Genomic DNA, 26,962 nt, shown 5'->3' with positions numbered 1-26,962 from the left:
CTCCTCTAACAGGAGTGCAAAGGGAATGGTTCGTAAAACTCTTCTGATTATTTTTACCAATAGCTATTTCTTTCCAACAGAGGCACTGCCCTTGCAATGGCATGGAGATCTTACCTTAAGTTCTCTTCTATTTCCTTTTATTTTCTAGTTACAGAAAAAGACTTAACAAGCCTCATTTACTACCTCTAGAGCTACAGCTTCCTACTTTCCATTCTTCACACCACATGCTCCTGCTCTTTCCACACTGTGCAAATAAAAGCATCAGAGCAATGATGGAAACAAGATTAAAAACAGGCCTTGGGTAAAAATAACAGTGTGGATGCTCAATCCAACAAATCAGTTGGGAGAAAAGTTTGTGGTAGTACCTGTCAGAAGCCTGACGCCAAATGCAAGATGCAGCACATTCACTGTGTAACTGTGCCCTGCACTCACCTTGTCCCCAAAACCACCTCAGTGGCAATGTTCACACCGGACACTCACAAGGTTTTCTCACGTGGATTTCATCACAGAACTATAGAATGGCCTGGGTCTGAAGGAACTTCAGAGGTCATCTAGTTCCAAGCCGCCTGCCATGGGCAGGAGCACCTTCCACTAGGCCAGTTTGCTCAGACCCCCATTCAACCTGGCCTTGAACACTTCCAAGGACGGAAGCATCCACAGCTTCGCGCGGCAACCTGTGCCAGGGTCTCATCCCCCTCACAGCAAATAACTTCCTCCTCAGATCTACTCCAAACCCACTCTCTTTAAGTTTGAACCCACTCCTCCTTATCCTGCCACCCCTGGCTCTGGTTCTCCGTCCCCCCCATCCGCTTCTCTCACTTTCGCACCCGCACCCCACACACTCGCGCACCCCTCAGCCCCGACGCCAGGAGCGTCTTTTTCACCCGGACCAGTGACGCTGCCGCTCTGTGACGTCACTTCCGTCAACTCGGGCCCCGCCCCGCCCCTGCCTCCCCGTGTCGCCCCCGCCCCTCGGGGCCTCGGACACCGGAGCGAGGGGACGGGGAGGAGGGAGAGGAGGAGGGGGAGAAGGAGAAGAAGGAGCAGAAAGAAGAGGAAGAGGAAAAGCCAGAGAACGAGAAGTCGGAGGGGGAGGATCCGAAGAAAGAGGAGGAGCGGAAGAAGGAGGAGGAGAAAGAGGAGCGGAAGCGGAAGGGGGAGGAGATGGCGGCGGGGACCTCGGCGACGGCGACGGCACCGATCCGGAGCGCGGGCAGGCGAGACAGCCGCGGGAGGGCGGAGCCGCCGCTGCCGCCGCCGCAGCGACCCGGCGCCTGCTCGGAGCAGTGACTGCCCGGCCGCTTCCCCCTCGCCGCCGCCTCCCGCAGGCCGCCCGGCCCTTGCCCAGCCCGCATCCGCCTCCGCCCCCGGCGGTTGCGACGCTCTGTCGTCCTTGCACCGGCGGCCCCAGCGCCGGGGAGGTCTCAGGCCCCCGTTCCCAGTGGTGCTGAGCCCAGAGGTCCCGTCGGTGTGCCGGTGATTATGCGTGGTTTGCCGCGAACGCTGTAGCTCTCCTTCCGCTGATGCCCCCGCTGTCCCCCCACCTAGGCTAGAGCAGGCTGAGCGCCAGCTCCTCTGGAAATCTTCAGCCATGTATTTCCTCAGCGGCTGGCCTAAGAGGCTCTTGTGTCCTCTGGAGTCCCTGGAGCGACCGCTTCACATCCAGACGGATCCCCAGAGAGCTTTCTTCGCAGTTTTGTTCCCATCTCAGCTAAGCATCTGGTACTGCAGAGTGAGTATCCATCGTTTTATAAGCTCTCGGACGCTGCTCTTTCAGCTGAAAAGATCTGTCGTCTGCTAATATTTTTTTTCTTTTTCCAGAAACAGTTGTAAAATTTGATCCTAACTTTACAGGATATTCCAGTACAGATACAGTATTTGTGAAACTGAGCGCTTATCCACGATGTTTAGTGATAGCAGTGTAGGCTTAAGAAAATATGCAAAGCCAATCTGCTTACAATTAACACTGTTTTTTCCTAAAAAGTGAGACTTCCAAGAAACTTTTTTTTTGAGACTTTGTGATGTTTGTGCTTAACATAAGGAGTATTTGTAGCAGTGTAGGGTTTTTTTGCATGTATGTTTCACGTCTCTCACCTTTGTATTGTCTGTGTTTTATATAAATGAACATATGAATATAGAAGATATAAAACACTCTTTGTAAAACATGGAACAAATGCTGTCACTACCCAGGATGTTGTAACATAGAAATTCATAAAGTTTTCTTTTTATGGAAAGTTTAAAAGTTTTATGCTCTAAAAGAAGACTTGTCATGGCTTTTGCATGGAAGGTGCTGGTTTAGCTATATCTAGTTTGAAACTATGTGAATAATTGACATTAAGTGCCTTGCTTTTAATTCACATTGTATTAGCCTGGTAGCAAAAATGCTGTGTGTCAGTTTGATTTGATGCAGTCAATGAAAACTGTGATACTCACTTTACATTTGGATGCTGGATCCTTTTAAATACTGCCTAGATTAGATCCTAAATCTGTCTATAAATATCTCTAGATCTAGGTGGTTTATAGAGTTCATCTCAGATTACCAGGGAAAACCAGCAATCCAGTTATAGAAAGCTAATACTGAAAGATGTCAAATGACAGTCATGGCCATTAAATCTTGTTTTAAGTTATGCAGTGATTTCATCACTTTTTGTTTTATTGTGCTCAGTAAGGCTGTTTACTAGTTCCTGGCTGGGGTGCTCATGCTGTTTCTTGAACCTAGACAGGTATCCAGCTAGTACATAATCAGCCCAGTAACTTTACTGTGTGAACATCATCATCTGACCTCCGCTTTCTTCAGTTTGTGGCACACGGTGTATATAAAGTGCACACTTCTGAGTTTTTGCCAGTTGTTGAACGTGTAGTTGTAATCTGTCAACACAGCAGAACTGATCTTTTTCATGGAAAGACATAGAAAACAACAGGCTCATGAAATGCTTCACAAGATGTACCCTGTTGTCTAGAATGTAGTTTACTTCATGGGCTGTTTTCAAGGACAAGGTTCATTAGCTTGCATGCTTAGACTTGTTTTGAAATATTAAACATATGACTCGCTACAGACAGCACTAGAAGAATTTACTTGGTGCAGAAGAGTTGACTAAACTTACATTGGTAGGGTCATTGGTATTTTTAAAATAGATTTTGATTCTGTTTGTAATGAGTGCTTTTGAGGAAGGTGCCGACTTTGACAGGCCCGACTGCTCTTAAACTAAAAAACGTGTTACAGTCTCATGGCCTCTGTGGACAACTGGCTGTTATCAAAAACCTGGAAGAATAAAGAATAAAGGTCAAGGTCATTTTAAAAGAGAATTTCTTGCATTATTTTTATATATATAGCTGGGGTCCTGAATGTGGTTTGTTGGTTTTTTCCCAGCCCAGGCTTTTCTTTTTTTCAATTTCTTGTTTGTTTTTGAAGGTGATGCTTAAAATCATATGTTTGAACTTTGATAAAATAACTGCATTCTAGAAAATGTTTTCATTGGTCAGAAGTACAGTATTTGGAACAAGGATAAATTTTATCACGTTGCACTAACTTGATTTTTTGTCGCAGAAGAGCCTTCAGTTCTTGTTAAGACTTGTTACTATCTCAGCTATGTATCAAAGGTTTCATTTAAGAATGAGATGATGAGACTGGGAAAAGTTCTGTTTTGAACTTTTCAGAAACAGAGCTCTTTGAAATGCTTCCAGGTGTGTGAGTTTACATTCAGTATGTGTATTTTTAAGGTGACATAGTAAAGTTTAAAAATCCTTTTCACCTACTGTGCACTAAGAAATAGTGGAACTAAGGAAAGTTGATCCCAAAGTGTGGATTGTTTCCTGTTTTGGAATCAATATAGGTATTAAGACTCTAAACAGGGTAACTGGTGTTGAAATAAAACCAGATGTAATTCTGCTAGTGTTTGTGAACCAAAAAGTTATTGGCTTTTTACATGTTAGGAGAGATTGGATTGTCTATAGAGAAGATCACTCAGGTGAATGATTTTGATCATGCACTAGTATTGGTGAAAGGTTGTTGAGCGCAGCCCCCAGATATGTTGACATTTATTTATGAATTACATGCATGTGCTACTGTATTAGTATACCCATTATCAAGCATACACAACATAGTCTAATTTTTTTCATCTGTTTAGAAGGGAGCTACATTGGTCACCTAGTCCAACTGCCTGACCAATTCTGGGCAACCAGAAGTTAAATCATGTTATTAAGAACATTATATTATATTATATTATATTATATTATATTATATTATATTATATTATATTATATTATATTATATTATATTATATTATATTATATTATATTATATTATATTATATTATATTATATTATATTATATTATATTATATTATATTATATCATATCATATCATATCATATCATATCATATCATATCATATTATATATAACATACATTATACACTAGTAGACTCTAGGCATCAACCACGTCTCTTGGATGCCTGTTCCAGAGTTTTAAAAGGAGCAAGAAAGAATGAAGTATGACCAAAATGAACACATTTTAAAATTTTTACCTTTATTATGTTCTTTAGTGGTATAAAAAATCCTTTCTTGCTCCCCATTGGATTCTGTTAAATACACCCCACTGTAGAGACCTCTGCTCCAAGCATTTTCCTTAAATCAGAAGTTTTAAGTCTACATCCCGTAGATAATTTCTTGACACTTGAGAGCCAGCGTAACTATTTTCATTGATAGCATGGAAGAGCTTGTCTAACATTTTCATTTGGGTAGTTTAAGTATTTGGATGCTTGAAATGAGAAACATCTCAATGAATTATAGAACCTTTATGAAATGCTATAATGAGATAATTGCTGTTTAATAGATTGATTTGGGAACTGAAGATGAGGTTTCACAAGGCAGCTGTGCAATCCTGCGTGTCATCATCTTTCCTGCTTGCACCTCTATTTTAGTGGAGCTTATGGTGGACTAATGATGTCTTTTTACAGGGCTGTTAAGCTTAATGAACAAATAGAAGCCTGTTTATTTAGTTGATGAAAGAATGAAAGGAACATTATAGTTGGTCCTTTGAAAGTGTTAGTCCTTTTACAGTTGTGGCTTTAATTTTATATTGGTTTAGTTATCTCTTGAATTCTGGAAATTCACCCATAGGGCTCTAGGTATTAAAAGATGAGGTAATGTAGCTAAGGAAGAAGGTGTTTTAGACGAGTAGATTTCCCTGCCTAACCCTTGACAAGTGGGTTGCGTGCAGTAAGAATAGTCTGCTGATGTGGTTGTACATATAAATATTGTTCAGTGTTTCCTTTCTTTAGTATTAACAAACTTGTGACAATGACAGAAATAAGTACTGGCCTTGAATATTTAATGAAAACTCCTGTAGGTTGTTGGGACTATCTGCTATGACTCTGTCAGTCAAAACCAGTTTTGTGAGCCCTTTCGAGCTAAGAGTAGCTTGTCCCATCTGCTCATTCAGAGGAGAATTCTTGATTACCCGTATGCTTCTCCGCTTATGATTTACATTTACTCTTCTTCTTCTTCTTTTGTTTCTTTTTTTCTAATGATCTGATATTGAGTCTGAGCACCTAAATGAACTAAAATAAGCTTTTGAGAAAGCACGCATGTCAGAATCCTAAATTGTCAAATAGTTGGTATTTATTTTAAGTGCTGTGTAAGTTGATATTCAGACAGCTCTCACAATTCTCTCATATGTGCTCTTCTGCTAGCTGTTGCCGTACTAGAGTTGAGGTCAATGTGTGCTTTAAATCTAAGCATACAATAGTAAAACAGGGTACTGGGCTTCTGTTGGGGAAGTGATCTCCGTAACCTGGAATTTTGCCACACTATTAAAGGAGTTACTTGTGACACAGTGCATAGAGTTCATAAGATATATGAATAAATACATTAAAATTATCTGCAGTTGTTTCTGTAGTCTTTTTTTTACTTAGGAGGGCTGTTAAAAAGAGATGTTTTCACTACACTTTCAAGATTATGTTTTCATCTCAGAACTGTAAGCAGAATAATTTACAGAATTATTGTGCTTGGCTTTTTCTTAATAGAATTGGGTGCAACCTCTGGAGGCTTTTTATCTAGAATTTGATTGCAGAATGGGACAACAGATGTCTTGATATAAGTTGTTGTGTTTGCTGTGTATTGTGGATGATATGATACAGATAGCATCAGTGCAAGTTAAGATATTCTACCTACCGCTTCTGCTGTGTTTTCTTCCTTAGTAGTTTAACCCCCAAAATGCTGATCTCTTATTTATACTCTTTAGACACTTGTCTGAGAAAGCAATATCTTTTTATTTGTCAGTAACAGTTGTGCTGTTGCTTCTATTAAAAAGATGCACTTGTGATTACATAATGAAAGAAAAAGTTACACTGATGAATTTATCTAATTAAATGCAAAATTGTCATGCGGTTAATTTAGTAGGACTTACAGGCTTTCAGTGTCTCATGCGTTATAAAATAGATGACCCCTGAAAGTGGTGTCGTAATTACATGCACGTGATGGGAAAATGCATTCTCAGTTATGACTTTTCAGTGTCCAGTTAATTGCATGTAAGAGAAAACCAAAGATGTATAGACTATGCCTTTGCTTTTTGGCAGCATTTTTGAGCAGTAGGTTAACTGAAAACTTTCATTTGGGAGAGGTAGTGGTTGACAATTCTGCACTTTGGTTTTCTGAATTATTTCACAGTAGCCATGAAACACACAATTGGAAGCTGTGTCTGCTCTGTTGGGTGGATCTTCTGTTGATTCTAAGCTTTCCAAACACTTCCAAAATTAAATGAGTTATGATTTTTATAATTAACATTGCTTTTAAAAAAATCATTTGTCACCACCTTATATCTCTGCTACTGACAAAATGGCCTTTTGTGGTCTATTTATATGAATTTTTCTGTTCCTTATGTGCACATGCTTGCTTTTCTCCATATAACTTTTCTGTTTCATTAGTTTGTAATTTTACAAAGCTTCAGCATTTGAAGTGAAGCACAGACCATATAGCGACAAAATAAAGTGCACAGTATCACCAGACTTCTGTTCTGTTCTGTTTTGTTGTTTTCTCCCAGCTTTATCTTTGTAACTTAGATCATATGCTCATCTGAACAGCATTTTTGACTTTTATGCCTACAGCCTAATGAAGTGTTAAAGCATTTGGCATATAAAACTAAACAGAACACTGGTGTTTTTCAAAAAAATGACTTCTTTATCCTCAATGAGATGGATTTTTGCTGTCTAGAGTAATATATGGTCAGGGGATGAGAATACTAGGTTTAAGCAATTATCCACAGTCATGCAGGTTCTTGAATTGAAGTTACATTAAGAAACCCAAACCTGTACATAGGACCATGTTGCGTATGTGCTGTCAGGTCACGTGTTTGCTTTTTAGACTTTTTAATTTTCTACTGTATTTGCCGACCTACTTGTAAAATCCACAATTCGCAGTTTGTCATGAACCTGCAGTCAAACGAGAGAATCTGGTTTAAGGAAACTATTTTTTTCATTATTTTGTATTCTGTCAAATGATTGTACCTCTTTCTGGTTGGTTAATGTGTCATTTTCTGTGACAGTGTAAACATCTCAATTAGGACGCTTGCTCGTGGGAGGACTGTTGTTCAAGTCTGTTCAAGGCTGCTTGTCCTCTTTAAAGAGGGCCTTTGCAAAGCAACAGTCACGTTTTAGTGACTGTTGTGACTAATGTGACACATTTTAGTGAAGCACAGACCATATAGTGACAAAATTTTAGTGTCACATCAAATGTAGTAGAATGCTTGTGTTAAGGTAAGTGAATTGGTAATTTCCCATATCTAAGCTTGCTGAGAGAATTTGCTGCAGGGTTTGTATACCTTAATAGATCTTTTCATAAAAACTACGTTATACGTGGCTATGTGTTCTGCCATGGGTTATGGTGCTCGTACTTGGTAAGTGACCAAGTTATTGTATTATGTCAGCTAGAATTAAGTTAAACAGTAACAATTAGGGGTTATTTCATTGTGAGTTTGACTGTGGTGTTTTATGTTGTAGGTTTTTTTAATTGTTTGCATAGGTATTTTGTCCAGATGTTGACACAGAGCTCATATTTCATAGTGGAAAGTCCAGAGGGATTCTTAATGCAGAAATGACAATGAAGCAGCTCTGAGTTTTTAGGTAGTTTGAATTTAGGTGATTTTGTTGATGGAGCTGTCTAGTTACCTTATTGTTTTACAAATAGTGCAATTCATTTCTGGTAATGCAAACCAGATTTGCTTTCATGTTATAATCTCACACCAGTAAAAAAGAGGCATGTTTAATGGTAGAAAAACATTGTTGTGAAGCATAAAAACTTCTGAGTAAGAACTGTGGAACATGTTCTTGTCAAGAGATAGCCAAGGTAGCTGACTGTTGGAAGGAGATAAAATTTAGCTGTGAGAACAAGAAGTTCTGTTTCTTTTCAGTACTGTTAACTAGTGCACTGGAGAGTTTGTTTACATTTTAGTAATAGTAGTGCTATATTATTTTTAAAGTTACATTTCTTATTTTTCTTTTCACCACTTTTCTTATCCTGTAAGCATCCATTGCCACAGTTCCTTTTGTAACTGAGTGGCAGCTTGTAACTGAATGTAAGCTTCTGAGCTTACATTCCTCCTGAGAGACAAAAGTACTGTATCAAAATGCCAGATTTTCTTTGCAGCAGATTTAAAAATGCTAGATATGCTTCTTATCTATTTTGGGAAGCTTTTTTTAATGTTAAAATGCAATTAAGACTTGCTTACTCAGTTCTTTCTTCCTTAACAAATGAAAATGTTTACTTCTTCCTCAAAACAAATTTTTTATTTCTTTTTAAACAATTCTTTATTTGTTAGGTCCTTTGATATGTTTCTGGAATCCAGTTTCTCCTAAAGCTGTGGCTCTACCATTAATATTTCAGCAAGTAGATTTTAAGCATTTTAATGAAGAAGGATCAATATATTGGCTTATTTGAGACAGTGGGCATAATTCATTAGTTGAGGTTAACTACATTTCTTCATGTTAGTAGCTGCATGCAGAAGTGTGAAGAGTAAAAGACATGGAATTTTAATGAAGCTTATATGGAGATATGGGGTTTTTTTAACAGGAAAAAAATGTAAATATTTAGGAAAAATTCTACTTAATAGAATAGAATCTAAACCCCTACTGTTTCTATACAGGTATGAAATACATAAAACTAACAAGAAGAGAATATCTAACTAACTAGCCCTCCCCCCCACCTTTTTTTTTTTTTTTTTTTTTTTTTTGGTGGTTTGTTTTGGCTTGGTTTTTTGTTTGCTTTGGTTTTGGTTTTATTTGTTAAAATGTATGTTAAGTGGCTTGTAGTTAGGTTGGTATATATTCCTGTTCACAGAAATATTCCTGTGCCATTATATGTTTTCAGACACTTTAGATATAATAAATTACTTCAGATGTAAAATTACAATTTCTCATGCATGAGCAGAGCAGGATCTTGAGCTCTCCTTCTATCTTTGTTAATCCAGACCATTCGCCCATCTGTGGAAAGCTTTTAAACAGGGGGGTAAATTTGTATGTTAGGGTTTTCTTCATGTCTAAATTCATACATTTGAGCTCTGGAGTATGTTGAAATTAATAGTATCAGTGTAGTATTTCCTCATTTGACCTCTAGCTAGGTAGCCTTTGTGACCTATTTAATTGGAAGTGGGTCTGCTTTCTAATGAGAAGCTACTTAAACTACAGAAAGATAACAGTTTGAGTGCAAGCAATAATTTTTAACTCCTTAAGTCCTCATCTGCGAGTCACAAAGCCTAGAAATCAATTTGTATAAATTTTGTTGCTGATGTGTATGTATAATGTTCTTCCAACTTCGAAGATGTAATAGCAACTTTCCTGTGAATCAATGTCACAAGAATTCTACGCTATAAATATTGTAATTATATTCTGTAAGAGTAGTAATATAGAAAGAAAATTGTGTATTACCAAGCTTCTAATTTTGCCAGTGGTTAAAATGCTTCAGGCACAGAAGTGCTTTAAGAATGATCTTCAGGTTTGTAGTAATGATGCAGATTACCAAGACACTTCTTTTTCTCAGTATATTTAAGGCAGTCAGGGTGATTCTAAGCCAATCAGTGAAAAGCTGTGTAGTTAGTTCATTGAGAACAATCAACTAGAGTCTGCTAGTAAAAATAATTAGTTATCTATTTAATGCTAGATAATTTGATGCAAAAGAAGCCACACAAATTGAAAAAGTTTGTACAAATAATTCTTAGGGTAAAGATGAGTGTGCTGGTTATACTTCATAAATGTTTAACTTTATTTTTGATAATTCAGTTCTCTGTGGGTGTGAAATTTAAAGAATACTGCTGTTAGCAGCACACCAAGTCATACTGTGAGTTTACCAAGGCTAAGGCTGCCCATGTGAAACTAATTCAGCTTTTTATTTATGTGAATGAGGACATTTCATTGCTTTGTTTTATACTCTTTAAAATTAATATTCATACTTTAAAATGAGGTTGTTTGCAACTCTACTTTTTTGGAAAGGAAACTGAAGGAAGTGATTCCTAATAGGATGGTAGTAGGTACTTACCAAATTGTGGAGTGATGCACACTCACAAGATTTGTGGGTAGAATTAATGTTTTTATATTTCTTATACTGCTTCTGCTGGTCCATCAAGTAAGCGAAGAGCAGTACTAAACTTTGTCACCTGCGGCAGTAGTGGGGAACTTTGCCTAGTGGTATTGTGGTTAATTTCAGTAAAAGGAGTGGTTACTCTGTACCCTCTTGGTTCCCTTTCATTGTACTTTTTCTGGTTCAATGTTTGATGCTCCAAATCTGAATGACAGCTGAAATTGATAAAGTTAGGACAGCATATGGTATGAATATGAGGGGTAACTTCTTTGACAAAACAAGAAGTGTGTCCTGCTTAATTTAACTTCTTCCTCCCAGTGTTGGAGGATAATGGAGGGGGAATACCCATCTAAGCTGAAAGCTATTACTGATTCAAGAGCAAGAAAATATAAACAGTTGTGCAGTATATTTTAGGAGAATGAACGTTTCTAAGTGCTAGAGCAAGGAAGGGTAACTTTGCATTAGGTTTTTGTGTTGCAGCTCTTGACTGCATTTGTGAAAGGGAATGAAGGCTTAGTGCCTATGGTAGCTTTGTCTGGTCTTCATAACCCCAAAGTTTTCTCCCTTCCCGGAAGGAAAGGTGCTAATGGGTGCACCTCATTACTTGTAAAATCCTTCCAGCTAACTGTAGAGGTGGTTTTTTAGCAGATTCTGATAACCTATTCTAGAAAACAATTTTTCTGATTATCATTCTCTTTAATACAATGGCCCGTCCATTTAGTAGAAATGAAGCAAATTGCCTGTACCAAATATCCTATAGAATATTTCATCCTAATTCATTTGACAGTCCTTGTCATTATAGGAGCCTGTTTGAGGTGTGTCTGTTCATCTTAAGCATCAGTCACCTTTTATCAAAATTGAAACTATTTCTGTATTCTGTAATGACTCCTTACTGTACAATTAAGTATTTTATTCAAATGTCCTGGGTTTGAAAGAGTGAGATTAAGAATGACAGTGTGGCAGCAGTTCTCTATGAACTTTCTTTAAAAGCACTTTTTTCTAATGGATTGTCAAATACATATTAAGTTTTTAACCTCCTTCAAGGGAAACATATTGTAGCTGTTAAGGAAACATAGTTCTTTACAGGTATACCAAAATATATAAAACATCCCATTCCTTCTAGATATGAGATGTAATTATTTATATCTTTTTCCTCCAGCCAAGTGTATTAATCGTAAGCTACAAGGAACTTTCAAAAGCAGCTTCTCAGTTTGGACCTTATAAACAAGCAGAATGGCGGCCTGACAGCACAATGATAGCTGTTTCGGTGAGTAGAATTTTTCCTTCTTTCTCTGGTTAAACTATTGCAAACAGAATTTTGTGTTACCAATTTCTGTGCTTATAGAAACTTGCAGATCATAAATATATTTAATTGATACTTGTCTTGTGAAAATATATAATCATACCAAGGACTTTTTAGATGATAGAAGCTTTCTTTTGTAGTTTTCATTAATTTTTCCCTGTAAGAATGAACTATGGTTTTTTGTCTTAAAACAATGGTTAGATATATTGGCTGGGGGTGATACATGTCATTACTTGAGTAATCTGGTAACAAATAATACGGTAATGTAAAGTTATGTGAATGACAGAAATAGTTGTGGACTTAGGTAACATAATCATGTTTAACTTGATAAATAGGGTTTAAAGGTGAGTCTTATGAGATGAAACTGTGGCCTTATTTCTGGCTTTTGGTGGTTTAAAAATATTGCAAGTCACTGAGAACACAGAAACAAGGGCAGTGATAAGTGATACATGAACTCTTCTGTTTAGAATCTTAGAGATAAGATCTTATCTCACATGGAAATAAAGTCTTGTTTCATAGCTGGTTCAGTGTTCACAGCACTTCAGATTATTTCAGCAGCAGTATTTAAAGTTTGAGGTGCAAGGTGAGCACAAGAAAGATGGGAGTACAGTTTACAAGAGTTGCAATATGGGATAATCCTTTTGGTGTCTTTTGGTCAGGTCTTAACATTAGGACCGGGTCTTAGATACTGTTATCTTAGTGGAAAACACCAGCTGATTTATGGAGTAGTTTGTGTCTCTAGCAATATCATGAAAAACATAAATCAGCTAAGCTTCCCATGCTCCAGTTTTCTTTCGTGTAATGCAAGTTAATGCAAGTAAGTTGTTAGTCTAAAACGTTAAAATTGCCTAGCAGTATCTGATGAAATCAAGGAAGTTAAGTATTTCTGTTAGTGCCAGATTATATTCTCAGTGAGTACTAATTATCAAAAAAGTCAGAAAGATTTCTGTAATCTTTGCTATGGATCAAAAAGAATTCTTCAATTTTATATTGCATCATGTATGTCCAAACACATTTTAATTAAACCTTTATGTAGTAGTTCAGAGGAAATTTGAATTTTTATATTTAATTACTTTGCATATTGTGGGGTTTTTTTCTGAGATGTTGTGATCCACTTGCTCAAGAGACCTTGTGGTTTAGCTGACGGTCAGATTAGCTTTTGTTTCTGCCACTTCAGTCACTGAATTTTAAAGTTTTTCTGCAACTAAATGTACAGTGCTCTTTTTGGCAAATAGTATCAGGATGTAAATGCCTACAAAGTCTCAGTTTGTAAGCTAAAGTTTAAAATTCAAAATGGTCATTGCTTATGAAATAATGAGTGTAATAAGAGTTCTAATATTCTTCATGTTTCTTAGGATGATATTTCATCCCTGGATGTATGTATACAAATTATATAGTCAAGCATGTTTGTTCTGGTGGTTTTAACAGAAGTTGTTTTGCAGTATACTTTAAAAAAATATATAGTTTAATTTGGAACAGTTATTGAGTCCTACTGAAAGACCACATTTACAGTATTGCTGGTTTTGTTGTAGTGAGACAGGGTAGAAAGTCAGTTTTTGGAGCTTCAGTGAAGAAGGTGTTTCTACAGATGTGTGCTGCTCTCAACCCCAAGGAGAGTTCTGTCCAAGTGAATAGTTTTCTCTTTTTTCTTAACTAACACTATCAAATGAAGGAGCAATGGCAAAGCAAGTTTTTAATGAAAAAACCACTAATTTTGAACTGAATTAGTGTCACTTAATTACTGCAGTCCTGTGCAACAGCTAAAAATTTCAGTTTGAAAAGTGAGTTAGGTGATGTTTCTCACTTATTACTACCTGTGCTCATGATAACTTGATTGTAGTAATTTTCTGTAACAAAATTTTGTTTTTAAGAAGCTGAACATAAGGTTTAGTATGTACTTACTAGTGAAGTGGTACGTTCCTTTCCCCCCCCGCCCTTTTTTTTAAATGACATTATCATGGGGAGTATAGTCTGAATTTTATTTTCATCATACCAGTGATATACCATGTTTTTTGTTTCTGACAGCCCAAATATTCAAAGTGTCTTTATGAAAACAAATAACTTTGCAGCATATGCTTTGAGGTAAATATTATTTGTACTGCAGGCAGACTTTGGGCCAGCATATCAGGCTTTATAAAATACCTCAAGTAACTGTAAAGGTATGCAGTTAAACAAACTGAAGCAGTTTTCACAGTGTCACCATCTCGTAGAAATTCTAACTTTTTTTTTTCTACTATTATCTTCTGTTGCTAAACTGTTGGCACATTTCCTAGGCAGATATTATTTTTTCCCCTTATATTCTGTAGTTTCTTCTTTCATATTGCTGCCTTTGTGATTTTTCCAGTGTTACTAGGAAATACTTTTTCTTGTTTAGATTAGTACATACATCCAAGGTAGCTAATTCTAGTAGTAAATCAAACTTAGGAATTGGGTCAAGATGCTTCATTATGGAGAAGTATAGGAGGCATTTTGGTCCTTCCCATATTACAGACAGTCCTCCAATACAGACTGCTCTTCAGCATGCATTCCTATAGCTAAGACAGAGCTTTATTAAACATGAAACCATGCTATGAAATCCCTGGCAAGATTATCAGTGTTTATACTTCTGACTGTCGAAGATTAGAATTATCAGGGAATGGATGACAGTGATGGTTACTTATTTAGTAAGTTTCACTGAGACATTTTTAAAGAATGAAACCTCTGTAAATATGATCAATTTGCCAGAAGTCTGTGCTTAATGCTTCTGTATTTCATCCCCCTCTTCATGGAATTTGAGGTTATATTTAGAAATGAAGCTGTAACAATAGCAACTTTGTGCTTTGAATAGTGTTCAGTAAGGCCCTTTGTCCCTTCATATCAGTATAAAGATACTTCACAGTATTGTTTTACTCTTCTTTCCAGGATAAGATAACTCAGGGGTTAAATATTTAATGATGTAATGGAAAGAACCTGTAAAGCTGTTAGAAATGAACATGTTTCTTTACCACATAATACCTGAACATGACATTACAGCACACAGAAAAGCTTCCATTTATTGTCACCCTGTCTCAAGCTCACCATTGTGGTTCAAATCTTATTCTTGCTTGAAAAAGATACTTGCTTTGAATGAGAATAATAGTATTTCTTGGAATTCAAAGCCAAAACACAAATTTTCTAAAGCGAAATGTTTGACTGAGGAAAGCCATGGCATCTATGAAATTATACACTAAGCTAACAAGAGTGTTGCTTTATTCAAAGAAAAGGAAACCAATCTTGCAAAGAAATGTGAAACCATTCATTTCAGTACTTTTTTGTCTCCAGTGCTTTGGATACATGCCCAGCCCATATTAAAATAATTGAATGGAAATGCTATTTAACCAAAATACATTTGCCAATTTCCCTGGAAAATAAATTCATGCTGTAAACAAATAACACTTCTTTGAACACATAACATTATTGGTCATCTACTTCTTTCATGCTTATGCAAGCAGCTTCTAGATATGACTGGAACATCATGTAACCAAATGATTTGTATTTGTTCCCTGTATATAGTATGAAGTCATTCTTCCAGAATGACAGAATATGGCTTGGGATTGAATTATTAAAGGTGTTGTGGTAGCTAAAGATAAGTGATGTGAGGATTTTGGAAACTACTGGATGACCATCACTGACAGGCAATGCCTAAACTCTGCATTCAGTAGTGTTTGTATGTGTTCAAACACCTGGAGAGTTTATTCAGGTACTTACCACCTTCTACTTTGCTTTCTATGTTAATTCATGTAGTTGATATGAATTATGTGCCCAGGTTCTAAATATCTGAAATAGTTGTCAGGTTTTATAGGTTTGTATGAGTTAGAGGAAAATTTCTGATGTACTAATGCATAAACAGGATTTTTTTCTGTTTTTCGATCTCCTGCCCAATCTACTCACTTGACTTTAAGGGTGGGTATGGATTTTACCTGGAATTAATATAAACTCACAGTATTTTAAATGTCTGAATGAATGTATATTTGAGTTCAATATATGAGACATACATAGAAGTCACATGAGACTAACAGATTTTACTCACGCTGAGACTAGATATGTATCTTATCAGTATTTCTCTTTCAGACTGCAAATGGATACATCTTATTTTTTGAAATTCCATCAGCAAGAGACAAGTATCTTTATGAGCCAGTATATCCCAAGTAAGTAGTTTAAACTTTGCATCCTCACAGTGTGAAAAAATATGACTAGACAACTTCTAAGCAGTTTTTATGACAAAAAATATTTCCTTACAGAGTATGTTTTAACACTTGATGAGTATATGAACCACCATTACTGTAAGTTAGTGTAGGGGAGAAGTTGTGTTCAAGTAGATTGCTGTGTGCTGGTGTGATTCCTTAGGTCCGTCTTACAAGCTCTCAAAATCCTTAATAACAGGGTTAAATTACAAGCACTCAAAATCCTTAATAGCAGGAAAAGTCTAATTTTATAATCCAAGGTAGTTTGTTGCGATCATGATCTGCAGCAAGATTTATGACACCTTTTGAGTAATTCAGTTGAAAAAAATCACATGTGTTAGGAACTATTAAGGTACAATTCAAAAATAGATCCTGTCCCTGATGTTTTCATAGCTTAGAGATTTTTTTAAACAAATGGGGAATAAAATCCCAGTATTTTTGAAAGCAAATGGATACTTTTTGGTAAGAATGTACAAGTATTTTTGGTGCAGTGTGTTACATTGTCAGTTTCATCTTCTTTTCCTTGTTGTGAATGACAGAATACATCTTACACGTTTAAAACATGACTGTAGTTTGGGTGTATTTGTGGTTGACTTAGTTGATTTTGGATTTTTGGGAAATGCCTAGGACAAATTAAAACTTTGAGGAGTATATATGTACATGGCTGTGTGTTTAGATAGGCAGAATCTGTAGTCATGGGTTGGATTGAATTTGTCCGTGCACGTAATAGCACATTCTTGATTTCTTGGCTAGAAACTTCCTTTTTTTAGTATATCCTTCTATATATCTCCATCATTATGCTAATACTAGTCAGTTTATTTTTTTTCACATTCATAAAAAGAGTTAAAGTTGAATCATGGATCTTTCCATGTGGTCATCTCTGAGGAATATTGGATAACCTAAGATGTCATGTAAGAGGAAGATATTTTGGCTTCTTTTTCTTTTCAGTGTAACTGTTAAACCATGAACATGAAAAGAAAATAAAGGGGGTTTTCAAAAGCACTTAAATTCAAAATCTGTCTTCTTTCACAAATATGTGTAGGAAAGAATGACTTAGCAGGTAGTAAATTATATAAAAGTGAATTTTCCTTTATTGACTAGAAAATTTTTTGTGTGTTATGGCGATAATCCATATTTTGATCTCTCAAATAGCCCTCAAGCTCTGGAATTAACTGGAATTTATTGTTGCATTTTACATTTCTTTTTTTCAGAAACTTAAGACTAATGTAGACAAGTTATATTACTTTACTTGCCTCTTTGGAGAACTGAATAGCATAGTTTTTTGGAGAACTGACTGTTCATATCTGGCTTACTGTCATCAGAAGAAGAGGCAGACAGTCTGTTGCTGCAACTTGCCCAAATAAATAAAGTAGTAGTATATCCTTGGCTGTACATTACATAATGCAGAAAACTAAGCATTAGTTTATTGTGACTTTTTCTTGTAATTTTTGGAAAGTTGGGGGGTATTTTAATTGGTAAAATCTGAAAACTTAAGGAAATATATAAAAAACACACAGTAGAAGTTGAAAAAGAAGCATTGGAAAGTTTACTTAGAATATCACTTTTAGGAAGGCTTAAAAATACCTTTTAAGACATCAGTGACTAACCACTCTAACTTTTATAAACTTATATAAAACTTTAATAAAACTTTAGTAATTGATATGAATTGTTGACTGAAAATGTATATTTTAGTTGTTAGTTGTGTGTTGAACAATCAGGGTTTTAAAATACGTCTGTATAGCCCAAAAAAGACTATAATGCAGATTCTGGAGATGAGTAGGACAAGGTGTTTGTCCCTAGTGTGTTCATAATAGGTTGCTCCTGAGAGCATAATAGGTCTCCTGAGACTAATGTGTGTGCTTACCTTTAAGAAGATGAATGATCTTACTGAATTTACTAGAATTACTAGATTGTCTATACTTAGCCCTCACTTTTGAAAACCTAAATAAAATTACTACTGTTCTGATTATATTAGATCAAAAGAAAGACACAGCATTTGTGGGTGAAATGTGCCTCCTGTGATTAATGTCAAATGATTCTTACAAGTTATTAAAATGGAATGAACTTCTTTTGCAGGTGCAGATACAATGCACTGCCTGTAGGCAGTCTCACTAATTTTCATTGTAGAGCAAATACTTGGCAGGGAGTTAATCAAACAAAAAACCTCCAATCTAAAATGAACAAACGGACAAATGAGGCCAAAAGCAAGAATTGAAACTTTTATCTTTCTTTTGGCATATGTTCATTTCCCAAAGACATTATTTCATTGAAATGCTTGGATTTCACTTCTGCTGGGCTGAACAATACCAAATTAGTTTTCTTCACTCTGAAGCCATTACAGATCAGTGAAAAACCTTGTATGTGACTTGCCTCATGCTTGAAAGGGGACATCTTACTGCTTTCTCCGCCTGTAACAGTGTGTTCTTGGCTCCTTCCTCTGTGTTGGCAGCAGTGATTATGCAGTTGTGCCTTAAGTAAAGTTGGGTTGTTGACCTGATGGGGAAACTAAACCTGCTTATCTCCCTTTTTTAACCCTCCCTACCCCCTGCCATGGATTCTAGTAGCTTAGCTTGCAAGTTGGCATTTAATAAAAGGCTGGCATTAGAAAATGGTGACTTTGAAGTAGCACTGGGTAGCTACACTGAGAAGTTAAAAAACATGAAGTGGCTGTTCAGTGATACTTGTATAAATCTTATGATTCATGGTAAAGCAATTGCTTGAAACATTTTTACTGTCATGGAGATACTCATTAGGACTCTTCCAGCTCTGTGTTGTGTGGTTATTTACCTGTGCTAGGCAAAGTGAGGTAGGGTGATGACTTTTGCAAAAAGTGTGATGGTGTCCTTGCATTAGCAAAGTGAACAGACAGCTGCTGGAAACAAGTCAGTAAAAACTGAGATGAATGTTCAGTCATGTTCTACTTTTAAAAATTATTATTAAATCTTAATGTTTATTAAGTGCCCATATCTACTAACTTTTTGTAAGCAAAATGAAGCCAGTTCTTTAGTAGCCATTCTTTAAATACTAGTGGCCAGTTCTGGCAGAAATACAAACTTTCAGTGTCATGACTACAATGAGAAAGGGAAACCCTATTCATCAAACCTCTTCTTGAACAGAATTCTTAAGCTGTGCATGTCAATATAACAAGGTGGTCGTGCACTGGGAATACACACCAGTAACATCCTTAGCTGTGCCAAAATACTGGCCTAGTGCAAAATTTCCTAGTTTAGTCAGTATCCTGAAGTTGAAATTGCAGCTAGGTTTCTTAACATGTGGGTGGAAATATTGAGAATGGTTGTGTTTAGATCCTTTTGTCAGCTTAACTCTCATTTAAACAAAAAGTGCATATTTTACCATAAATTAAAGAAAAAGTAGTTAGTCAGAAAAGCAAGTACTAGGTATATGATAGATTGTTTCTTGACTTCAGTAATTTTTTGCAGTCTTCAAGATTGGGACACTAGTAACTGAAGTAAAGTAACTTCATGTGGTTATGGTACTTTTTTAATAACTGCTTTAAAATTTGCTTGATAATGATTTAGCTTTGATTTGAAGAAAAAGATCAAATGAGTTGCTGAAAGTCAAAATCACTTATCAGTTATTCGTATGGGAGAGGGATGTTTGTGGAGAAAATGTCCTTCCAATTTACAGTTACTTTTATACGGAGTTGTTACTCTATGTAGCTGTTGAGCAAGATGGACCAGAAGAGCTTTCCTGTATCTAATGTGTTAACAGAACTATTCTAGCATATAGCTATTGTGTAAACTATAATTGCATTTATGAAAGTTTCTTATTGGTCCAACTTAAAATACTTCAATGTGGAAAGCAAAATAAAACTGTATGAGAAGTGACAGAAACACTTGTGCTGTTTATAACTCAATATGCATTGTAGTATATCTAATCGTAGCATGATTTATTTTCAGGGCCAAGTCTCTCTTTTTTTCTCAGTCTAATCAGCACATACTTAGTAAAAGAGCTAAATTGTGAATTGAGGCTAAGATACCATCCTGTTTTAATTCCAGAGTCTTTGCTTTTCCTTATCTTTCAGTATTACGAAATACAGAGATTTTGGAAAGTAAGGTTGAGTGAACTTCCCTTGCACCCTGCTATTGTTTGTTTTAAACCAGACAGAATCAGAGCCTAGGAAAATTGATTTCCTGTTTAAAAATGCACATTTCGCATGATTACCTCCTTTTCATATCAGTTGTAATGGTCTTTATATTCTGAAATCTGGTGTTTTAATGGAAGTACTAAAATCCAAAATTAACATTTGTGGCTGGAGCCCACAAATCTGTTGAAGTTTGTTGTATTAGTAACTGAGGGCATAGCTCTTATGAGATTTAGAATATGTTAAATACTTTAAGAAGGTTTAGTGGGAAATACTTCTTAAACTCTATTTTATACCTTTATAGATTTAATCTATATAAAATCTACTAATGTAGGTGTGGTAAGAGCTAGTCAGCTAACCTGTTCGGTATTATGCATATTATATGTGAAAACCCATTACTAGACTTATATGATAAAACAAATGCTTATGCCATAAGTGTAACATGTTAATATTTATATATAAAAAAGGAAACTTTTCATTTTTACTGCTGGAATCCATTGGTAGTTTTTTGTCATATTACGATATTTAAGGAATGTAGTTTTTCTGTCAGAGAAAATGTTTCTGACACTTTGATATTTGGCTAGGAATTGCCAGTCTATTCTTGGAGTGAACTGTCATTCATGCTTAATGAAAACTTACAGTATCCTGCTTAATTTGTGAGACTAAAAATAGGGGGAAGAAAGCAGTAATTGCATGGTGTTTAGTTTTTTAAAATTGAGCAAGAGTAGCCTGCAGTTTCATTCCAGCTCTTGGATGCTTTGCTCCAGTTCAGAGCAGATTTGGAAGAGAATCAGTATTGGCCATTAGCTCACATTCAGGGATACTTTCCTACAGTGAGCACAAGTACAAAGTCATGTTTCAATTAGTTCAGTCTGGTTTTAGCACCCAATTTCTAAAGTAACTACAAGACAAAACATGAAAAATAATGTATGTAAGGTAAGATTGTAACATGTTAAAATAAAATTTATCTCTGCCTGTGATTGCTTAAGGAAAGTGACGGTGCATAGAAGCAAATTTGCAGCTTTGTAAGCTGTGGCAAGGTACAGTGGTAACTTTTTGAGGAGTTTCCAAATGAATTTGTGCACCTATTCTTATGTTTGACAGTAAAGAGGTGAGAACACCGTCAAGAGTAGGGGCTTCTCTGAACTGATCTGGTTGTTGCTTCTGTTTAGAGGTTTGCCAAAGAGAGTAACTGAAGTTTTTTCTCTTGAAGAGCATGTGTGACTTAGTGCTGAGGATATTTTTGCCTTTCAAAAAGACAAAATCTAAAAACTTTCATGGCTAATTAACTAAATGTGGTAATTGGAGGGTCTTTTGAGTCATGTTCTTCATATCCTCAAGTGGAGCCTGCATTTGGGGAGTGATAAAAATGTTGTGTAAATTTAGAATGAGACCTCAATGGTGTAGATTATTAAGTCTCTGAAAGAGCTTTGAAAATTAGTTATTATCTAACCAGTATGAATTTGTGAAAAAACTAGTTCATATGATGGTTTTCAAAGCTGTATTGTTGCTTATATACCTGGTTACTCCATGTCTTAATCTTTTTGGCATTTTTAAAAGCCATCTCCTTTTCTATAGCCTGATGGTTTATAGGTGCCATAAATTACCTCATCAGTGGACATTTTATTCCTGATTCAACTACTGAAGAGTAGTATGTACAAAGGTTTTGAACTTCAAACTCTGTAAGGGTAATCAATGAAGTGTATGGTTAATTAACTTACTAGGTAATTTTTGCTCAGCATTAAGCTTCTGAATGTATTGTGGTTTTCCCTGTCAGATTTTAGCATTGTTTGGAAAATGTATTTTTAAAACTAGATTAGCTGAAGAATTTTTATTAACCATTATGGCACTTGCAAACTTTTGATGCTGTTTCAAGAGGTTTTAACCTCTTAATTTAAAGAAAACACAGGTTGGATATCAGGAAAAAGTTTTTTTTACAGAAAGAGTGATAAAGTTCTGGAATGGTCTGCCTGAGGAAGTGGTGGAATCACCATCTCTGGATGTGTTTAAAAAAAGACTGGATGTGGCACTCAGTGCCATGGTTTAGTTGAGGTGTTGGGGCATGGGTTGGACTCGAACTTGAAGGTCTCTTCCAGCCCAGTGATTCTGTGGTTGTGTAACTGTTGTCAAGAAATCTTTGCAACTGAAATAATAATTTGGTAAACCATTTAGCTTTTTTATATGAATAGTTGATTAATATGCTAGCTAGCTGTTTCTTTTCTCAAACTGCAGAAATGTGCTACTACCTAATTGTGTTGTAAAGGCTGTACTAAGAACTACTGTTCTGTGCACTTATTCTTTATTTTTTATAGTTGTTACCATAAATTCACTTTAATTTTGTTGGTGCAGCTATTGCCAATCTGTATGAATACACCTCTGCATCCAGTCAGATGTATTTCATCTTCAGCTGGTGGCTGCCTGCAGTGTGTTGTGGAGAGATGCAGGTTTAGGAGTGAAAACATGCTAGTTGCATGACAACCAAAGCTCACAGGTGATGATGCAGGCTCTTTGCATCAGGTATAAAAAAATGAAGTCTTCAGCTTTTGAGTGTGAGCATTAACTGAAGTGTTCACATGAACCATTGTAAAATGATTAGGAAACATTGTCTAATTGTGCTAATGCAACAATAATGGCTGTTGTCAGGTTTTTTTTCCTTCTTGCCTTTAAGGAGAACAACTTGTTGGTGATGTAAATTGTTTTAGAAACACTGCCCTGGTTTTGTCATATAAATATTGCCATTAATAGCTGAAGCATCATGATTTTTAATCTGCTTCTTGTCCTTTCCCTCCCACTCCAAGTACTACTGAAGAAGTCATTTTATCAGGAAAACTAAGAAGATCATAGCCCAAAAGTAGTATAAAAATATCTTACCTTGTTCGTATCAAACAATTGTTCTAGAAATAATCTTTAATTGTCTGAAGTCTTCCTTATTTTTTTCAATGAAATGTCTCCATTACTTCTCATTACTTGCATGGTTTAGCTAGTGAGAATGGATGCTACTGCCTTGTTTGTTGTTTGTTTGGTTTTTTAAGTAATACACTGTTTGCCATTAGCCACAGTATTTTTTTGAAGTACTGTATTTTTTTACTCTGAGAGCATTTCTGAATTTTTTTAAACTATTATCCAACAATAACTGCCAACTATATTACTGTGATTACTCCAAATAGTACAGTGGAAACTTAAATATGAATTTAATGCTAATTCTATCTCCAAACTAAAATTCTCCATTACGAAGCAGAAAACAGTGGACGTTATTTTCAAATACTTAGAACAGACTTAAGCATAATATATGTTGTGTACCTTAGTTGCAATTATAAAGAAACCTTTAAGTACATGCTTTCAGATCCTGCTATAATTAACTTCTTAAGTATTTCTTAGATGCTTTTGGTAGCAGTGACAAATTTGTCTGTTTATCATGTTGTATGACTTAACTGCTGTGTAGTTAGTGGAGGCCATAAATGCAGTACTGTGCACCTAGAAAAATTAGCTGGCTGGTGTCCTGTTTCCTCCCTGAACTTCCCATCATTTCAGATAAAAAACTTAAAGGAAATTCTTCCTACCAGTTAAAGAGTCTATCTGACTCTGCTTTTGCATGGTGCTGCCTCTTTCTTGAATTTAAGATGCTTTTAAGTTTGGTATGGTGGAGCTTTTAAAAACAGCATCCCTAATCTTTTCATGTTTGAGGTTTTCTTGGGTTGCAGATTTTCATCAGTTCTGAGTTTTAAGAGATTTTTCATAGGCTTAGTTACATTAACAGATGCCATGCAAATAGCAATGATTATATTTGATTCAACATGCAGCTGGTCAGTCACTGGAATGTGTTTCTCTCAATTCTTGTGCAAAAATGAGTTGCTTAAAGTTTGGCTGCAACCATAGCAGATGCTGATGTGGCAACCCAGACCAAACATTCTTTCCTGCTTCAGTCATCTGTGTGCATTCTTCGTTTAAAGGTCAAAGGAACTCAGCCAGTAAGGCTGACTCATTCAGATGTGGACTATATGAACACTGTACTTTCCTTTGCCCCCATACTGGGGGTTTCTTTCTGAATTGATGAATTAGACAAAATCATAGGTAATGAGTTGAAATAGTGGCATTTTTAGAATTTCAGTCAAGGTGATGTACCTCAGCTCTGTGTGGATTGGCCTCTTGCAAGGTGGATAAAAGAACTCTTTTTTGGGACAGGAATGATAGTGTCCCAGTGGAAAAGATAAGATGCCACAGATGGTGACCAGTTTGCTAGAACTAGCTTGTGAAACAGAAAATATTCAAATATTCTTGCAAGCTATTTTTTATCAAGTGTTGAAGAAAAAAAAAAACAGCCTACGTGGAGAGTTGAATTTTTTTTTTCCTGCAAAAGATTTTTTTTAAACCATGTTGTTATCATTCTGGCTTTGTAGTTTGTGCTGTGCAGAAACGTTGAGTTTACACTTGGTTATGTACTTCAGTCAGTTAAAACAGACATGTCAAGTTGTGTCTTATACCTACCTAACAGTAACATTTCTGCATTACTCAACCCTTTCATCTCAGTTTTAGTCACTTGCTTGCATGATTCAGTTGTACCATTGATTGTTGATAAACCTGAGTAATTTCATCTAGTTTGGGAGTATACTCTCTGGAACTGTATGTCCACATGGGTTGAAAAGCCTATCTCTAAACACCTGGGGCTTTGTACATTCTAAAAAACACCACAACAACCCCACCATGCTTGTATTATTAAAAAAAGAAATTACTGTTTTTTTCAGGATTCCTGTCAATCCATGATAGCTAGCTTACATGAAGGACTAGATATTTCCTAAGACAGCTGCCTTTTGCAATTAATTTTTGTTCAAAATGCAAAACAAACATTCTAATAATTTAAATTTATACAAGTTGCAAATCTTCTGGTGATAGATTAACTAACCTTAAAATTTTTTTTCTAATTTTTCAATGTCATTTTTTATAGCCACCATAGTTTTGTTCTGGAAGAATGATACTACATCCATCTGCTAAATCCAGATTGTCAAAGGTTACCTTGGTTTTACCTTAGCTGGCATATACTTTGTCCTTGGTACATAAGGAAAGGTATAGTGCCCATCAAAGAATAACAGATATGAATTTGATGTTGCTATAAAATGATAATTAATTAAGGAACTTGATATCTACTGAGATAAACAAGACAGGAAAGAGATTGAAAATATCCTTGTGCTGTCAAACTTCTCTAAAGCTGCATCTTCTTTGGCTTCTGCCATGTCTTAGGTAGTTATATTTGCTACCCTGATGTAAATTGAAATAAATGTTTTGTCAGTTAAAATACAGGTAAAGATTACATGAATTTGTGTACATACCTATTGTTTCTGACTGTTGAAGTTACTACAAATTCTAACTTGTCCGCAATGCCTGTTGCAATTAGAGTTTGCTTGGCTTACTAGCATAATGCTCATTAGATAAATGAGTGTTACAGTACTATGGCTGCAGGTCAGTTTTCATTAAAAAAAATTTTTAAAAAGCACATGGCACATCCGATAACCCAGATAAATAAGGAATACTTTAATGATGCTGTATAAAGATGTTGTAACACAATCAGTGGAATGTGAAATTTAAAGTGTGGAAGATGAAAAAGAGCTTTCTATATCTGGAAGTTGGTATTTTGTAATGGTCTATTTAAAGGGACAGAATCAGTGTTCAGTTATCTTTTCTTAGTAGGTCTTAGGTTAAAAACTAGTTAATTTACTTCAGGGAGAAATACACCTATGAAATACTGTGATAGATGTCTACTTGTGTTATGCATGCTGAATTTATATTATAAACATTGATCTGGTAAAAGGAATGGAAGAAACAAACATTTTGGAGTCTGTAATATCTGTAATGCATCTTCAAAAAGAATTAATTTGAGATCCTTAAGAATTCAACATATTTTATTGCTGTAAACAGTTGAGTAACAATTTATTAAATCAGATTTTTCACAGGTACATATCCCTTATTTTAGAAGTATTAAGGAAGGCCACACAGTATTGTAATGTTCATTCTCTGTTCATTGTCTTATTTTGCCTACATACTCTATGGACATAGAGGGTGATACAATAGACTAAACTTTTAGCACCAAAATTACATCCTTAGATATTCAGTGCTGCTTGTGGCAGATTGCACGTGACTGGATGATGTGTGTGTATACATATATACACATAAATATATGGAGAGAAAAAGACCACGGGAATGTAAGTCAGTAACTCTTGAATCTTTTGAGGGATAACCTGTTTTAATTCTAATATTTCTCTTGTATTTTAGAGGAAGCCCTCATCTGAAGGGAACCCCACATTATAAGGAAGAACAATGCGCTCCTTCATTAAATCTAGAAATGAAGAAAGTGCTGGACTTGCAAGCCTCTATCACAAGGTATGCTCCTTGATTGGGTCTTGAGAATTTTTCCATATATGTCAATACTTTTTAAAAACTGAAAGGAAAACTGGATGGAAGAAAAGGCTTTTAAGAGGTTTTTATGCTTATTAATAGTAAGGACTAATATTAGTAAATTACTATTAGCAACTAGTAAGTTTGAGGAGGTGAAAAAGTGACTTGCTGTTTAAGAATTCTTTCTGTGCTTGGCTATACTGATATTTTCGTCATATAGAAGTATGTAGTATGTTCAATATTACTGTGTATTACTATAAATGAGTTTGTTCTTCAGCTCAAAGTGTGTATTAGAGATTTCATGGAGGTGTTCATAGGTTAGAGCAAAACTGTATTTCAGCATTCCTCCAGATGCCTGCAGAGAGTCCATATTTGTCCTTTTTCTTTACCTCTTGTT

At 35.8% G+C, this 26,962-nt stretch overlaps 1 protein-coding gene across 5 annotated transcripts in view; it reads left to right on the top strand.

Annotated features, from left to right (window-relative positions):
• The first annotated feature begins 1,367 nt into the window (after window positions 1-1,367).
• The window catches only part of RIC1 (RIC1 homolog, RAB6A GEF complex partner 1), a 46,838-nt gene continuing 21,243 nt past the window's right edge, over window positions 1,368-26,962 (top strand). For 2 of the 5 annotated variants that reach the window (XM_053932864.1, XM_053932862.1), the window contains exons 1-4: window positions 1,374-1,732; window positions 11,728-11,835; window positions 15,961-16,037; window positions 26,443-26,550. In XM_053932864.1, the coding sequence (XP_053788839.1) occupies window positions 1,592-1,732; window positions 11,728-11,835; window positions 15,961-16,037; window positions 26,443-26,550 (434 nt within the window). In that variant the 5' untranslated portion in view covers window positions 1,374-1,591. Of the gene's footprint in view, window positions 1,733-11,727; window positions 11,836-15,960; window positions 16,038-26,442; window positions 26,551-26,962 lie in introns of those variants that run through there. The other 3 variants (XM_053932867.1, XM_053932865.1, XM_053932866.1) reach the window with 3 other exon arrangements.

The sequence above is a fragment of the Vidua chalybeata genome, chromosome Z (genome assembly GCF_026979565.1).
Source record: "Vidua chalybeata isolate OUT-0048 chromosome Z, bVidCha1 merged haplotype, whole genome shotgun sequence".
NCBI lineage: Eukaryota > Metazoa > Chordata > Aves > Passeriformes > Viduidae > Vidua > Vidua chalybeata.
The sequence above is the reverse complement of the archived record's forward strand: the minus strand, read 5'-3'. Positions and strand labels throughout refer to the sequence as shown.